We start from the raw sequence: 17526 nt of genomic DNA, 5'->3' as shown, positions 1-17526 counted from the left end.
GGTGATCGGTGATGGGGAATGGGGAATGGGGCATGGGGGGATGGAGACCAGAAATCACTTCCTTCCCCGTTCAGTCGGCGCTGAAGCTGAACGGTTTCAATCGATCGATCCAGCAGCGAAAGCAGCGATTCGACGATCCACTGATCAAAGGGTCAGCAAATTTGCTGCGGACCCTGGCAAAATAGGGTTCTGGGGCATACATTTTTTGGGGGCAATGATTTACGGCGCTGCTCCTCGTTCGGCGGGGAGTTGTCCCGCGAGAAACAGAAACCGCGAGGACACAGCTACAGACACGGACACAGAGACAAAGACAGGAGGAAAGGTGGCTGGAAAGTGAGGAAGAAATCAATAAATTTTAGAGAATTCGGTGCCTTGCACTTGATTATAAAGTCGGAACCACATAATGTTCAGTTGTTGTATAATTTGTGGAGATTGCTGCCCTCCTGCCCGATCTGTTGTTTATTCGACGATTCAATGATTCGAATGACGACTTCCTGTTGACCTTGTAGAGAGTAGGGAGAGGGAAGGGGGATTTACCTCTCCAATAGAAATTAGATTACCATTCCATTGAGGGATTCAAAGAGAGAGATCTGACACTGCTTTCCAACGGAAAATACCGTGTATATATACTATATATTGATGCTGTTCCAGAGAGTAAGAGAGAGAGAGAGAGAGAGAGAGAGAGAGATCTTGCTGGAAGATTCCACATATATTAATGCCATTCCCATTGTTTCATTTCCATTGCAGATACCGCGAGGATGCCTTATGCTGGGGCGACAGGTGAGTCCGGAGCCGAGACATTTATCGGCTAATTTAATTTATTTGGAAAATGCCAACTTTTTCCGCCGTAACAGCTTCACGCTAATCGAATTCAACAGCCGCAGGCTTAAATGTGATTCATTTTTTCCTCTTTTCTTTTCTTCTCTTCTCTCTTTCTTTTCTCTCGTTCTTTCCATTCTGTATATTTCGCAGAAAGTCCATGGAGGAGATCGGCGCGGCCCAGTCCTCGGTGAATGCGCGGTAAGTGTTAATGTTACCGTAAATGATTCTGCCTCTGTCTCTGCATCTGCCTCTGCCTCTGCCTCTACCTCTGCCCCTGCCCCATCCCGTGTCACTCTTTCAGCGCCACTTGACGGCGGCGGCGACTCTGCGCATCGCATTTGTTAGCATAAAATTATTGAATGCCAGAGAAGTCGTCGTCTACGTCGTCGTTTCTGTCGCTGTCGCTGTCGCTGAGCGGTCGGCGACAGACGTCAAAGGCGCTCGAGTCGCATCTATGAGATACTTTGGTATCCGCAGCAGCTTAGAAGAAAGAAGAAACCGTTGTCCTCCGAAAGGGTATCTAAATGTTGGGTGGGTATCTCTGCTTCTGCATTGGATTTGTCCTCGGAGCAAGGGACATCTGTGGGGAAACTCATTCTGTTTAAATTTAAGGCCCGATACTAGTCCAACAATCTCGGAAGTTTTTAGCCGTGGATTCCCATCGATTCTATCTGTGAGCTCCTCCTAGGGTACAGCCACTTCGCCTTGGCTCTGGGGCCCCTCTTTGGGGCCGGCACTTGATGTGAGCTGTCTGCCGTTTGTTGACTTGTTGTCTTGTTCTCGTTTTGTTATGACATTTTACATTTTTAATGGGAATTCTCACATAAAAAGTACAAATATCAGACTAATTGGATTTATCTCGAGGCTGTCGCGCGTTGTCACACTCTTTTTGCCGTCGCTGCAGGCCTGAGAGTAGCTCCCGGGCCTGCCGGAAGATCAAGCGAGTAGCAGAAAGGAGGGGGAGGGGGAAAGAATGAATCCATAGACAAGTTTTCTAGTTCTCAGAGTCCAAGAGATCTTGTAGCAATTAGCCGTAACCCAGCAGTCAGTCGATCAGACGATCAGTCGATGGGTTGAAGGCCCATCCCCGAGTCCCAATTCCTTCCCGAATCTCCGTTTCCAATGAATCGATCAACTGGAAAGACCAACTGGAACCGCAGCAGTAGCAGCAGCATGCAACAAAACCAACAATGCCGCAATGAGGCAAAGAGTGGCATTGCTTAAATTGATTTCTGCAATTAATTGAACAACGCAAATGACAAACTGACAAAAACAGAGAAACGCGAGAGACAGCAGACACAGAAACAGAAACTAAAAGTATAAACAAAAGGAAAAAAATACAGATAACCTGGAGCAAATTCCTCATGTTTCTTGTGCCTCCTGCCTCCTGCCACATGCCGCATGCCCCACATCCCTTCGGACAGCAGCAACAACTTTAACCAACCTCAAGCCATTCGAGGAATGCACTTTGGCTCCTGGAACACGCTTCCAGCTCGCGAGCAGCGCGACAGCAAAAGGGAGCCTCAGCCTCCCTTCAAGAGAGAGGGTATGGGACGGGGTATATTCGGCAGATTGAATAGAGCAATATTTACGAATGGGTGGGTATGTCTCGGGTATTTTAAGGTAAACCCTCACACTGTAAAATGCATTTTCCCACTGTAATAACTCATTGAAGGGCTAAAAATATTATAATTGAACACCATTTTTTACGTATATTCTCGCTCTTAGCAGCTACCCATGTTCTCTTGATCTTCGGCAGTGTAAGCTCCCACGCTCTTTACTCGCAAACAGGAAGTAATCAGATAAATGAACTTGTCACTCACTTGTTCTCTTAAACGCCTACTATTTGATTATTGCATCATGTGGATCTCTTAATCTCTTCTTCTTAACAGTGCCGCTCTCCAAGCTGTTAAGTGACGAGTGGCTGCGGGAAAGCAAAAACCACAAGTGCTCCATTTCCTTGATATTTTGAATGTTTTTCATGAATTTCCATTACTTTGTCACTTCACTAACACTAAATTAATGTCTTTGAATAATTTAAAGCAATTTCCATGCAGACTTAGTAGTTTTTATGCAAATTGATCTCCGCGTCAGCTCTCACTACATACTGTTAACATTTCCGCTCTTTACGCTGTTAGCTGTCATGCTGCTGCTGCTCTCTTCGCAGAAGGGCGCCCTTTAAATTAGTTTTAGTGGAATGAGAAAAGAGAAAGAAGTTCACTGTAACAGGTGCGCTTTGGGAGTGTGTGGCGGTGGCGCTCCTGCTAAACACTGCTGCTCTTCTGTTAACACTAATAATTAATTGAGGGTGTCTTGAGACTAAATGTAAATGTATATATGATGCTAGTTGGTCCGCCCTCTCTCTGAGATTCTCTATGCCTGCACAGAACCAGAACACAGAAACCTCGTATGTATGGATCTTGATATCGAGACAGAGTTTTAGCAGAGTTGCGGGGGAGTAAGAGCTTTCTGCGGTTGACAGCTAGGGCGCCTCTCTTATTTTCATTTCTTACAGAAGCTCTTGTGGTCGATCACATGATTTCTGTTTACTTTTTTTGCTACTCCTTGTACTACTGCATCTGCCTCGCCGCACTGCACCTACTCGTGGGCCCCTCTGCCGTCTTCTCATTCGTTTTTTCTCCTGTGTCACGGTCATGGCTGCGGACCTGCCTGCCATATTGGACATGGACGTGGACATGGACCTGGGGACTGTCCTCGTTCGCGGTCGCGGTCGGTCCCCTACTCATCCATCGCTCATCGTACTCCCATCGATTGTGCACTAGTTTATGGCCTGATTCCCGACACAGTTTCGGAAGGTGCAAGAATATTAATTAATAATTCCGATCACAACTGAACACTTTCGTGTTTGCCGCTGACTTACGAGTAAATGCGATCTTCGTTCGACGGGGTCTGCGGTACGGTTTGGCATGCGAATTATTTAGCTAAATACCAGAAAAGTGAGCGAACAGCAGCAAAGGCAGGAACGAGCAAGGATAGAGAGAGGCGACGGCGTGATACCCTCAAAGCGGGAGGATACCATGACTTACAGACGACGTTTGCAGCGCAGCGAAGAGTCTCCCACAGAAGCTCCCCCAAGAGTATCTAACGCCGCGGTTTCTACTCTTTCCACCACTTTTGTCGTTTGTTTATTGCCTCTAGAAGCAAATGTCAACGATCGCTTTCGAACGGATCAATCAGTGGAAAAGTTGTGAAAACTTAGTACAAATAAATTATAGCAACGTCAGAATGCCACTTTCCCAATCCTTTTTCCCATTAAAAATAGTGAGAAAGAAAGTTATTCTTAAGGCAGTTAATCATTTTGTTAAGAAAAAGTTATTACCCTTCTGAAAAGTGGTAAGAGTGGGGTTGAGAGCAGAGTATTCATCAGAAGCACGCACAATTACGATAAGGATCACGCTCCCGAACTGCACTTCTCCGATTTCATTTCATTTGGTCTTTTTCCTCTGATTCTGATTCTGATTCCGATTCTGCGTCTGCTTCTGCCTCTCTCTACCTTTGTCACTCCTCCTCACTCTGCCACTCTCTTACTTGTATTTTATTGCTTAATTGTTGGCCCTCTCTTTGTGGTTTTTGAATTATGAACTGTTTCAGGCTGTTGTTTGTGGTTCGTTTTGTTTCTTGTTTTTGTTTTTGTTTTTGTGTGTGTTTGCTGTGTGGTGTAACACAATCGAGAAACAGTTAGCCAGCGGCCATAAAAACCCAAGCAGAAAGAGAGTGAGAGAGATCTTACAAGCTGATAAACGGTTATGTGAATGCATTTCTTGTGCTACTCTTTTTGGTACCCCGTAGTCGGGCAGTGAGGTGGAGCATATTGTTGCTGCTGCAGTGCTTGTTCTACAAGTGAGAAGCGATTTCCAATCTTACCCTAGCATTAACCTACCCTCCAATATTTCACTATAAAACCAGTCTTTCGTATTGAATTTTAGTTGGATTTTCTTGCCTCCCAATAGGTACAACTCAATTGGTGGGTATCCAGTAGTCGACCTCTGGTGCTTCGTAAAGGGAGAGAGAGAATGGTAAGGGATTTACAGTGGAATCATTGTGTTCTGCTATTTTATCACCTCGCGTCAGTTTTATGGAGGCTGCGCCTCGCCTCCGAAGAGAAATGCTGCAGGAGGAGGAGGAGGAGCAGGAGCAGGAGAGAGATTGTGACAGTTTTTTGATCGCAGTTAGTTTATTGCTTCCTCTCTCCTGGCTCTTTGCTGCCTCCTCGGTGGATCCTTTCTGGTTTTACCTATCTTATCGCTGGATCGCTTGTTTATCGATCATTTTCCAGGCGCCTTCAAAACGTTTCCCTTGTTTACTTTGTTTTTGCATTGGTTCTTTATATTTTGTGGCTATCACGTTCCTTCAGAGCTGCTTGGAATGGACGCCTCGTGTGTCCGAGTAAACGTGATGGCTGGAAATGAACCTGCTAAAACTTTGCTCTCTCCCGCTCCCACTCTTCCACTTGCTCTTGCTCTTGCTCTTTAGCTCTTCGGTCTCCGCTCTCTGGCCCGGCCCGGCCTGCCCTGCCTCTCTCTCGACTTCATTGTTGCGGTTCTTTCGATTTTGATGTATTGCACATGGCAATATGTACGTGCACGTGATATGCGAAAGAGAGGCGGTGCCGAAGAGAGCGCCAGACGTGCGTCAGACACTTGAAGCTTAGAAGCGTGCTTCCTTTACCACCAGCTAGCCCACTCTGAAGCCCACTGTGAACCCCTCTCCTTTTCATTCATAAAAGTCTGCTCCTGACTGGAATACCATTTTCTGTGGCGATATTTTCGAAAAAGGCAAAAACAAAACGCAACTGAAAATGAAACCAAATCCAAAACCGAAAACCGACATGAACATTCATGTCCCGCAGCACGCACTCGCAACGGCACGCACCTTTCGGACGAGCACCAGCACCAGCACCACCCACCCCCTTCCCCTCGGACGGAATCAGCCCACACGCATCGCTGCACGTCCATGTCCACGTCCATGTCCACATCCCATTGTCCTCAGGGCACAGAGTCCACAAAATCAGAGTCCACATGGAGTCCACACACGCATTACCAATTTCCGACCTACAACAGGAGTCCCGTCCCCACCCGAACGACGATGATGTCCAATGACGACGATGATGATGGTCATGTCTACTCGATGTCTGGACGCGGACGTGGACACAGCTCTCGGGGCTGCTGCTGCTACTGCTGCTGCTGCTGTCTCTGGAACCGGAAGCGCGAACGAACGCATCCCACGTCCCTTGCCCCACGTTCGATTTTTATGGCGCGGGGCATGAATTTCAGTTCCTCATTCATTGTCCACCTTCCACCCGGCTTCAGCTCTTCTTCTTCCTCCTCTGGGCAGAATCCCCCTCCCTGCGGCCCCTGCAGGGGTCTGGTCGGTGGCACTTGGCACGTTTCCTTTTTAAAATTCACAATTGCCGCCGCCGTAATTGTGGGAGAATTCGCTACACCAACTTGTCTCACTCTCTCTCTCTCTCTCTCTCTCTCTCTCTCTCTCTGTCTCTCTTTTGGCTCTTTTGTCCCTCTCCCACTCAGGCTCAAGAAATCGATCACGTTTCAGTTTCTACACATGTTCCAGTTACGTTACGTTTACGTAATGGATTGAGGGGGGCTGGCTGGATTGCAAGTCGTTTTGGCCAAGAAATACACTTTGCTTTGCTCTAGTTTAACCCAAAAAGGAAATGGGATTTTGGATTTTGGATTTGGGAAAACATGAATGAATGAAAGCAGCGATATCGATTGTAAATTAAGGATAAGAGCGATTGACGTGCTGCTGCTGATTGACATATCGATGATACACACAGGTGGATACATTATTTAGCCTCTTTTAGATAGTCTACCTCTGTTCCTTTATGAGGCAACTACCAATTCGGCCTCCAATTAATCCTATAGATACCCTGCCTATCGTTCCAAGACGGAAATCTCTCTGATCCTCAAGGCGTGATATATGGATACTTTTCACTGTTGGGCTTTTACTTTTTGCTTCAGTCCGCTTTAGAGAACTTCCTTGTGGTGTTCGTATTTCAATCATTGTCTGTTCGAGAACCCCTCCTCCAAGGAAGCACTTTTCATGTTTTCCAGCCAATCTTTTGATTGTGGCAAGCGCCATGGCTTCAAATTAAAAGGGTGTTGACTCTCCTTCTCCCATTCGCTTCATTTGTGTGGTCCTCCTTTATTCCTGCGGTGGGCTGCTGTGGAGGTGCTGCTATACCAACAGCCACATAAAAGAGACAGCTTCAGTCTGTGCGAGATTGGAATAACAAAACGCCCCCATCCTGCACATCCTGCTCCTCCTCCTCCAAGGAAATCCTAGAAGACAGAGCTTCTACCTGTCCAGGAGGTCCAGGGGCCTGCCTGCTTACAGGATGCCAGGGGAGCGGAGAGAGTGGGGCTAGCTATAGGCTGTTTTGTCGCGTTGTCATTGGCATTTCGGTCACATACACAAACACACATAAAAACCAGAAGAAGCATGCATGAGAAGGAGAAGGAGAGGGAGAGAGCGAGGCAAACGGCAACACCCACGCACCAGAAGAGCGCCGAGCCAGCGAGAGAGCGGGAGAGCGATAGAGAGGCAGCCAAAGAAATTCCCAAATGTGTAAAGAAGTAAACTAATTGCTGCGCGTGACGCCAGCCCCAAAACAAAAGCTCCACCACTCCGCCACTACCCCCCGTCGTCCACCGCTATGCTTAGCCCCCGCCGCCACTGCTCACATAAGTATATAAACGCAAGCGAGACGCAATGATGGGCCTGCCTTCGCCCACCCTATGCCAGAGCGAGACGCTGCCAACCAGTTTACAATGCGGCGTCTGCAGCATGTACGTGCCAGCCAGCTATCTCGCTCTGTCACGCACACCCATGCAGCGTGGATGTGGACAGAGGCAGTGGGATGCTCTGTCTCGCTTCGGCGGCCTCATTTCGTATGCGCGCAATGTCGATTCCGATTCGACGGCACGTCACGTCCCGCCCATTTGCACGCACACACACACACACTCACACACACACACACAGTCATGGTTTATGCTGTGCCTGTGCGACAGAGTTCGAGTGCGAATGCGAGAGCGAGAGAGAGAGAGAGAGAGCGATCTGGAGCGTGAGGCTGCTTAAAATGCTACTGGTGCCGCCGCGCACTGTACATGACCGAACGCTGTGTCAGGTGCTCACCCACACACACACACAAACACACACAGAACACACGAATGTTCGGCTGGGCTCTTCGTGTCCCAGGGCCTCGGCTTCGTGTCGAGTCAAAGATGTCACCCCCAAAATATTGTAAGCGCTCTTTCTCTGTCACTCTGCTGGTGAATGGTGGGGCCTGGGCTTCGTGGGCAGCGACGCTGACGGCTGCTGCTGGGATGTACTGTTGTTTTTTTCCCTCTTCGGATGAGAAACGTGACTCTGGATTATTCTTCGCTCCGCCAGCAACAGCAACGGACGTAGACGTGTCCGTGCCGCATCGTAACTGTAACCGTAGCCGTAATTTTTTTCCGTGCCTCGTCATTCAAGTGCAGTTTCACGTACGCCACCGCCACGGCCCCCACGCCCTCTCTCTCTCTCTCTCTCTCTCTGTGTCTCTCTCTCCGTTTCGGTGCGTGTCCAATTTCTGGGTTGCGCCTCATTCCGTTGCCAATATTCCACATCGGACGGAGACGGACCAGCGACGTGCCAAGTGCCGATTCCGGGCGATAAATTAGCCGGACGCGTCGATTGCCGCGCTCCTCATTTGAATTCAAATCGAAGAGTCGACTCCTCCGTGTCTCGTGCGTGAGTCCCCGTCCCGGTCCCCGGCCCCGGCCCCCACGGTTATCTCAAAGGATAATTGAAGACACGTACGCGCGTGTGTAGGACAACAAAAGGATGCGGCACACGTCGATGACAAGGCACCACCGCTGTTGACCTTCAAAAGTACCCACAAAATCCCCCACTCAACCCAAGCCTCAACCAAGTGCAATATATAGTGAAAAATGTGTTAAACCCAGTGCCAGAACATCCATCGATATACTCTGTCTCTAAGAAGAAGAACTAAGCACCCATAAGATCGTTATGTTGCCATATCAGGCAGCCGTGGCCATGGACTATGCCGGCTATCAGCGGCAGCCGACGCCCGGTCATCCCGGCTCCCACATGGCCGCCACCATGGGGTCCTTGGGGATGCCCACGGTGCCGTTCACCCACAGTTGGATGGTGCCCGCTCAGGACCTCTGCGGCATGGCCCCATACAACAAAATGCCCAATCAGCATCAGCCTGGGGGACCCGGAATGCATGCCCAACAGCAGCCCATCGAACCGGGGTTAGTACGAAGGGTTTACGATGATCCAGAGAAGGAAACTTAGAGGAAATTGGTAGCCATTCGAATGGGGAAAACTCTTTGAGTGATGGGAAACCTTCTTTTTAATCTAAAATCATTGGGAAACATAGAAAGTCTTACTTAATTCTTCCAATTTTATTTAAGTACAATCTGGAGAGGATTATTCCTTTAGTTTCATAGATTTCTTATCATGAGATGAAGAAATTTCAAAAATCATTAAGGATAACATAAGGTCACTTTTATTATAGAAATTCAGTTGAAACTAGTATTATCACCCCAAATTTGTTCAGAAAATAATATTTCCTGCTAAATAGACACGATTTTCGTGAATAAAAGTGATACAAAATTATAGAAACTCTATCATAGTTCTCGAAATTACTATTGAGGTGACACTCATCATATGACTGTTAGCCTATATATTTAAGATAGTTCATGAAATTTCGATTTGATATGAAAACCCGTCAACGACGGGAATATTTCAGTCAGTTCTGCAAAGGAAATTGTCTAGAAATCATCAGGAAACGTCTTGTCCATCTTCTACTTCCAATTGGAGGCGATTCTCAATACGATTCCTGTTGTAATTTCCACGAATTTCGATAGCAAAAGGACATTTCTACTGTCCCGCTGAGTTTTAACAGTATCTCAAACACAAAAACAAAGTAGAACTGATAAAGCGGTAACGGTACTCTCTGCTCCTTCAGGCCATAAACCTTGACAAAGGACCTCACCCTCTCATATTCCTTTATGTGTCGCCTGTATTTCTGTTGTGTGAACCGAAGGATAAACAAAGAGAGAGACGAAGGACTTGGGTGACTTTCTTTCTCCCTTCTGTGACCGCAGTAAGCCGCTTAGGCTACCTTAATTCCCGGCTTAAGCCGCTAATCGAATCGAATCTGAGTCTCTATAAAAATATTTGCTCACCTAAAGCAATCAAGTGGAAAAGAATTACATTACTACCCAAAAAGGGACCCTTCGAAGATGAATATCTGTGCGAAACTTTCACACAGATAGGGGACACACCACGCACACATTCCCCTGAAGAGAGGAAATTTCTTTGGAAGCAATGGAGAGCTTTCAAAGCTCTCCAATACTGAGGCAATAATGCCGATCAGCTGTTCGATTTTCAGGCAATTAAGGCTAATGACAGGCAATTTGTACGCAACGTTAGAGAGTGGCGAATTCTGTGCGAAATTAAAACGGGGCCGTGGCATCATTTGTCAAGGGAATGCAACCACCTCCCTTCTTGCAACATCTTTGTGCCTCATTTGAATGGCATTTCGATATTGATGATGTGAAGATTAATGTTTTTCCTTTTAATTTGCGAAAAGAGGGATACAATCCCACTGCTTCACATCGAGGTTTTTGAACCATATCGTTTTTATTTGGAAATCGTTTACGGCATGTACCTCTCAGGTACGAGAGTACTGTGTGGCATCTCTTTTAGTGTAATTTCCACACAACTAATTAAAATTGTTGCTCTTTAAACAAAAAGCAAGTGGCAGCAGGCAAAGGGAAAACTGGCTTGGCCCGTGGCAAAAAACCCCGCACAGACGACGGCGTTTCTTTTTAATTATCAAAAATATTTTTATGGCCCCACAACGACGGAGACGACGACGGGCCGCAGTGGAGATACAAATCTCAGACAAGACGGAGACGTAGACGGAGACCGAGACCGAGACTCTCGGCCAAAGTTGAAGCCCCAAATCCGAAGATGAAGTTTCAGAGCCAGAAGCCGACGCGGCTCAAATAAAGCCACACAAAACGAAGCTTCAAGCCCGGTGATGAGCGCATTAAAATAAATTTAAAAGACCACAAAATGTACAAAAATGAAGACAGCTGTCGTTTAGTTGTGGGCCCACACCGACTTCAGGAATGCCCTACCCAAGGGTCGGTGTTGAAATGGAAGTAAAAATCGAAGGACGAAAGAAAGGAAGTTTTAGGGGCAGACAATTGATAGGAAAGATTCAAGAAATGGATTCTTTAGGGATGAACGCAAAGAAATAAGAAGAATGTGGGGGAAATGATATGAATTATGAGAAGAGAAATGGATGTCCTGGGGTTTGATATGAGATTTAGTGCAGGGTATTTTTGCGGTATTTCTACTTAACTTATGGGTATATGAAAGGTTCATATCGAAGAATCGTACTTCAATTCAAGCAGTAAATGTCTTGTAATGCTGTTGTGTAGTCTCAAAAGGAAAAATATGAGCTTTGAGGCATTCTTAAGAATTCCAAGATAACTCCTCCTGAAATCAAGAGACGTTCATTAAGATTTCGATAAATTCTGGGTCCAAAAGGGGAGTCTTTCATTAAGCCTTCTATACCCACAATTGGCTCCTCAACTGTACCTCAACGTCAAACCGTAATACCCTGGACTTTTGTCTATAGCGCAGCAGAGATTTCACTGCAACGCAACAGTCAAAACAGCAACAATACGAGCCAACATACAACAAAGAAGTTGTCAACAAACGTAAATTATGAAGGCTTGAAGCCTGAAAGTCTCAAGTTTTCTGACGAAGATGCCTCTCTGAGAGATGGCCGCTCTCAGATAGCGAAAGCCGCCAGAAGGTTGCAGAGATCCATATCCATAACCATATCCCAGAGATCCATAACCCAAGCAGAAGCGGCACAGCGGCTCAGCACTTTGTAGCACATTCAGAGAAGAGGAGGAGGAGGAGGTGGCGGCCGGCTGTAGGACTGTTTGCAAGTTTAGTGAATGAAAAGTTTCCATGTATGCATTTAAGGAAAGAGATGGGACAGAGACAAAGATGCGGATCAGGGCGGTAGATTTCAGAGAGTTTCCAGCAGACCATAATGAAAATATCAGTTGGAAAAACTCTCACATGAAGCGAAGGGAAATCTCTTGGATAAATGGGATGCAATTTGTATAGCAGAGACAAACTGTCTGTGGAGAACAATTGCAGTCCTAAGACCTAGGAGAACCCCACACCACACCACACCATACCTCTCCTCTCTCTCCCTGAAAGGGCGCTGAAAGACTGACAAATGCGTGGCAATTAGTCAAGACCTCTCTGACACCATTCGATCACAAAGGCGTGGGTTGGCCAAACAAATGGCCGAAACCTCTGCGCTGACAGGTGTCCAAAGAGCTCTTCGTCGATCGTCGGATCTTCGAGCCTATCCTCAGCTCTAGCATTTAGCCATCTCAGTGTCAGTGCCATTCGTCAGTGTCTACTTATGTATCTTTCATATTCTTTTGAGTAAATATTGTATCTTGCGAGTATGCCTGACAATTGTCTTCTCTCTCCCTTGCACAGCATCCTGGAGTTGCGCAAGGAAAAGTCGCGGGATGCGGCACGTTCGAGACGGGGCAAGGAGAACTACGAGTTCTATGAGTTGGCCAAAATGCTGCCCCTGCCGGCGGCCATCACCAGCCAACTGGACAAGGCCTCCATCATAAGACTGACCATCAGCTATCTGAAGCTAAGGGACTTCTCCGGGCACGGGGATCCGCCATGGACGCGGGAGGCCTCCAGCAGCAGTAAGCTCAAAAGTAAGTACAAGATCGGAAAAGAGAGATCTTCCATTAGCCGTTAAGCATTAACGATCAACCATTTACCATTTACCATTAGCCGTTAACCTTCTGTGAAAGTCAGTGAAATTTTCCGCTCTGCTCATTTGCATTTGTCGGCGACTGTACCCCGAAGGGTCGCCATATTGGCAGCCATATTGGATCGCGGCTTAGAGAGGAAATCGAGTAGAGAGAGGGGCCAACAGGCCAACAAGAAGGGGAAAGGCGGGGGCAGAATGAGTGGCAATAAAAACCGAAAGCAGGAAACGCATTTGCCTACATTTCGTGTTGCAGAAGAGGCAAGAGCGTGGTGCGGGTCTTAGCCTTAAGTGAAATCAAAATTTCAGTTTATTTTTTAATTTTTTTTGTTTTCTATGACAAAAATTATGCTTGCGCACCTTAAATATTTTTGGTTTTGCAAGCAAAAAGTTTATTGTTTTTTTTGTATGTTTTGTTTTGGGCTTTTGCCGGAATTTGCATAAAAAATCGCTATTAAGCCGCAATTTATTTTTATTTGCTGCGCATGCGCGGCCATTTTGGTCAGAAATAGTGGCTTTGGAGGGGTCTCATCGTCTGAGAGGGGTCTGGGGTAGAGGGGGGTCTTTGAGCCGTGGGCGAGTGTGTCATTGTGACAGTTTGTGGAATTTCAGAAGGCCCCATTAAAGTGATTGATTTGGCTTTAACGATTTTGCTATGGAAATGTCGATGGAATGGGGTTTACTGTTCTTGAAAAGTGTACAGGTACAAGTCTCGAGAATTATGCCAAGTGGATTCGGGAATTTTCTATGGAATAGTGGACTTTTTTGTACCTCTTCTGCCTGTTATCAGTTTCAAGCTTAAATAAAGCATATATTTCAAAGTGTACCTCTGCTTATTTTGCTGCGTTTCCCCTGGCAATCTTTCTATATTTCAATGCCCCCTGACTCACTTATCAGTGCACAGAGCCATAGCCGTAGAGTTTGTCGACATTTCAACCTCCGCTTTAAAGCCTAACATTGAAAGCAAATTCATGGCGTGAATTTCCCAACACAGCAACACGGCAGCACGGCAACAGCAACAGACTTATTGTCAACCGATTCCGATTCCGAATCCATTTTCATGCCATGCCACTCCGCACTGGGAGCGCTCCACGTCATGCTCCAACGACGACAATGCATTGTCACGTCAAAAGGCATTCCACGACGACAGCCCACGACTGTTGGATGGGTCTCTGTCTCTGTCTCTCCCTCCCTCCCTCTCTCTCTCTCTCTGCATCTCAGACGCCATTCAAAGGCTGCCTCAGCGCTTTAGAGAGTGGGAGCTGATGGCAGTGGCAAAGTGGCAGAGCCAAAAACGAGACAGGGGCCATCAAAAGGCCAGAAAGGTAGTCAAGGCACTAAAAAAATAATCCAAAATCAATGGGGCGTTATGTATGGACACAAAGAGCAGAGCAGAGCAGGGGAGGGCGGAGTGGAAGCAACGCAACGCCTTCTTCTTCCATTCAATTGGATTATTATGCGAAACTAAACCCAGAAAACCCAGTGTTCGAGGGAGTGAGGTGCAACAAGCTGCGGGGCAATAAAAAGCACTTCAATTTGACCCACACAATCCACAAAAAAGGCAGAGAAAATATTTGGTAGGGCCACAGACTTGAAGGTCATTAAGGGCCCCCCCCCCTCTCTCCCACAAGAAAACCCAAAAGCCCCGGGAGCGCCACATATGGCCAAAGCCAAAGAAAAAAGGCGCAAGCGGAAGCGGAAACTGTTTGCCAACTTATCGCGTTGAGGCATTGGAAATCGCTGGGGATTTAGTCGGTATACGGCACGGGGGGGTATGGGGTATGGGGTATGGTGGGGGGGTGGGTGTGCCACACAGACAGCTAGGGCAGGGCCACGGCCACGGCCAGGGGATGGGATGGGATGGGATGGGATCGGGATGAATGTGCTTCATACGAAGCGATTTGCACTTGTGCGAATTATTACTTGGTCAAGCCCCCTCTCGTTCCCCCTCCCCCTCCCGTTCCCCTTCTCCCTACTCAAGCCATAATCGTAAAATTCTATAATTGAATTAAATAAATATGCTCCGGAATTGGGCATCGCATATCGGGCATCAGCTGAGAAAATATTGAGGGACGCCGCAATCGTACGAGTACTCTTTAGGATATTTATGATGCCATCCATGCTTTGTGGTCGCTCTATGGGATATGGTCCTTGGTCGCTGGTCCTCGGTCCTTGGTCCTTGGTCCTTGGTCCAAGTTGGAAGTGGAAGCTGTTGTCTTTGTCTGTCTGTGTGTGTGTGTGGAATGGGAGTGGAGTGGATGGGAGTTGCTCTGAAGTGTTGTGCTATGGTGTTACAGGGGAATGCATCATTTATGAGTTGGGTCAAGCTTTCAATGGGATGATGGTGGGGGGAGGGGGAGTCCCGGAGCCTCACACATGTGACCTTTGCCGAGAAGAGCGTGATATTCCACTAAAATAGTTGGATGTTCGTAGCTCCAGCTCTCCCTCTTTCACTCCTATCGAATATCCCAAGTATTTACATGTTTTTGTCTTCTATTATCTCCCTTTCGGTTTTGTTCACATATTCACGCCACTCTTTCCATTGCAGGTGCCGCCATTCGACGCAGTCCCGCTGTTGATTTGTTCGAGCAACATCAGGGCACCCACATACTGCAGGTAAGTGCGTGCGCCAGAGCGGGATGGCAGCAGTGCTGGCGGAGAGCACCTACCCGCAGCCATTTTGTGCATATCATTACGCTCACGATTCCCCTCTCCCTCTCGCACCACACAGTCCCTCGATGGCTTCGCTCTGGCCGTAGCGGCAGACGGGCGCTTCCTATACATTTCGGAGACGGTGTCCATCTACCTGGGCCTCTCGCAGGTGGAGATGACGGGCAGCAGCATATTCGACTACATCCACCAGGCGGATCACTCGGAGATTGCCGACCAGCTGGGCCTGAGCCTCACCAGCGGTGGGGGCGGAGGCGGCGGCGGCGGCGGAGGAGGCAGCACCGGCAGCGGAGGTGGCGGCAGCGGTGCCGCCGGCCTGGCCTCCCCCACATCGGGCGCCTCCGACGATGGCAGTGGCACACACGGTACGAACAATCCCGATGGTGAGTCTAGTCCGAGTCATAGATCCCATCCCTCAACAAAATGGGATGAAGGGCGGGTGCACCGATTCCTGGGGGAGAGAGAGAGAGATCTGCTGAAGTTTCGAGCATTCTATAATCATTCTGTTGTTTGCGATCTCCTTTCAGTGGCTGCCTCCATGACGCAGGCCTCTACGAGCGGCTACAAAGGCTACGACCGGAGCTTCTGTGTTCGGATGAAGTCCACACTGACAAAGCGCGGATGTCACTTCAAGTCCTCCGGCTACCGGGTGAGTTTCCCAATCCTTGCTCTCAATCCTAGCTCCACCTCGAGCTGAGATTTCTCTCTGTTGCTCTCTCTCTCTCCCAGTGAGTCTCTCTGATTCTTTCTTTCAGTTTCTTCATTTACCATTATGTAGCAGTAGAGCTAACTGTACTTCTTTTCGGTTGTATTTTGTGTATTTCCTTGGGGCTATGAGGTCTTTTATGGGCTGTTGTACGGGGAGTGTGAGCGACTGTGAAAGACTAACCCCCATAGAGAAAGCTGTTTTTGTTGTTCGGTTGTGTGTGTTTTGTGTGTTGTGTGTGTAGCATTCTTGTGCATTACCTGTTTTACGTATTACCATCCCATCCACTGCTTATCTACAGGCCAGCGATGCAACCAGCAATTGCAACAACGCTAACGCTAATAATAACGCTAACAATAACGCTAAAAACGTTAAGAATCCGGGCTCAAACTATTCGGTACGTATCAATTGAAATCAGTACAAAAACAAACAAAAAAAAAACAAAAAAAACAAAATTTAAATTTAAATTAAAACATAAATGAAATGCAAGGCAAAATCAAAACTATTTTGAGGACTGCGTTCGTTTTTAAGTTTTATTCTATTTCGGCCATATATTTTTTGTGTTTGCAAAAGAACAAACGAACCACTGACTGATTTTAGATTGATCAGTATCGAATAACTATAGTGCGGAAGCAGCCTTCAACCTTCAACCATCCATCAATCAACCATCATTCAAGCAATCACACATCTATCATTGCGACGATCGCACTGCCACCTTCAACATTCTGCACTTCCCACTCATCATATATCTAGGATCAACGCGGTATGGGATGGGAGAGCTTCTCGAACTCTCCTCTCCCAATGTGCACCGGAATATTCCCCGAAAAAATCAAAATGAAACAAATCGGAACCAGGTCTTGCAATCCTCTGTAAAGCTTCTTCCCACTCTGGCGATCCTTCTATCGCGATAAGCCTTGCATCCGCCTCCATCATGACAGATCCCGCACTCCATTGATCTCTGAGCATCGTCCGATCCAATATCTAACCCAAGGACCGCCTCCTCTTTCGTGCCTTTACAGGTCGTCCTGCTCCTCTGCAAGCTCCGGCCCCAGTACACATTCTCGCACAGCCGCAAGTCGCAGCCGCCGCTCCTGGGCATGGTGGCCCTGGCCATTGCCCTGCCACCGCCCTCCGTGCACGAGATCCGCCTGGAGTGTGATATGTTCGTGACACGCGTGAACTTTGACCTAAAAGTAGCTCACTGCGAGCCCAGGTAAGCCTTCACTTGCACGCTATTCTCTGGAAACCTCCTCTAACTGCCTCTGTTCTCTGCTTAGGGTGTCCGATCTACTGGACTATACGCCCGAGGATCTGGTGAACAAGAGCCTGTATTCCCTGTGCCATGCGGAGGACGCCAACCGACTGCGCAAGAGCCATTCGGATTGTAAGTAGCAGCTTTCCTGGACTTGGAGATGGATTCCACCACTAACCTAACCCC

At 47.6% G+C, this 17526-nt stretch overlaps 1 protein-coding gene across 1 annotated transcript in view; it reads left to right on the top strand.

Annotated features, from left to right (window-relative positions):
* The window catches only part of LOC108153265 (protein trachealess), a 29716-nt gene that overhangs the window by 10057 nt on the left and 2133 nt on the right, over positions 1-17526 (top strand). The window contains exons 2-10 of the mRNA XM_017283128.2: positions 748-780; positions 973-1020; positions 12421-12656; positions 15261-15328; positions 15444-15765; positions 15910-16031; positions 16390-16485; positions 17108-17301; positions 17366-17472. Of these exons, the coding sequence (XP_017138617.1) occupies positions 748-780; positions 973-1020; positions 12421-12656; positions 15261-15328; positions 15444-15765; positions 15910-16031; positions 16390-16485; positions 17108-17301; positions 17366-17472 (1226 nt within the window). The remainder of the gene's footprint in view (positions 1-747; positions 781-972; positions 1021-12420; positions 12657-15260; positions 15329-15443; positions 15766-15909; positions 16032-16389; positions 16486-17107; positions 17302-17365; positions 17473-17526) is intronic.

Source organism: Drosophila miranda, chromosome XR, assembly GCF_003369915.1.
Source record: "Drosophila miranda strain MSH22 chromosome XR, D.miranda_PacBio2.1, whole genome shotgun sequence".
NCBI classification, from domain to species: domain Eukaryota; kingdom Metazoa; phylum Arthropoda; class Insecta; order Diptera; family Drosophilidae; genus Drosophila; species Drosophila miranda.
Note: the sequence above shows the minus strand (reverse complement) of the source record. Positions and strands in the feature narration are given on the sequence as shown.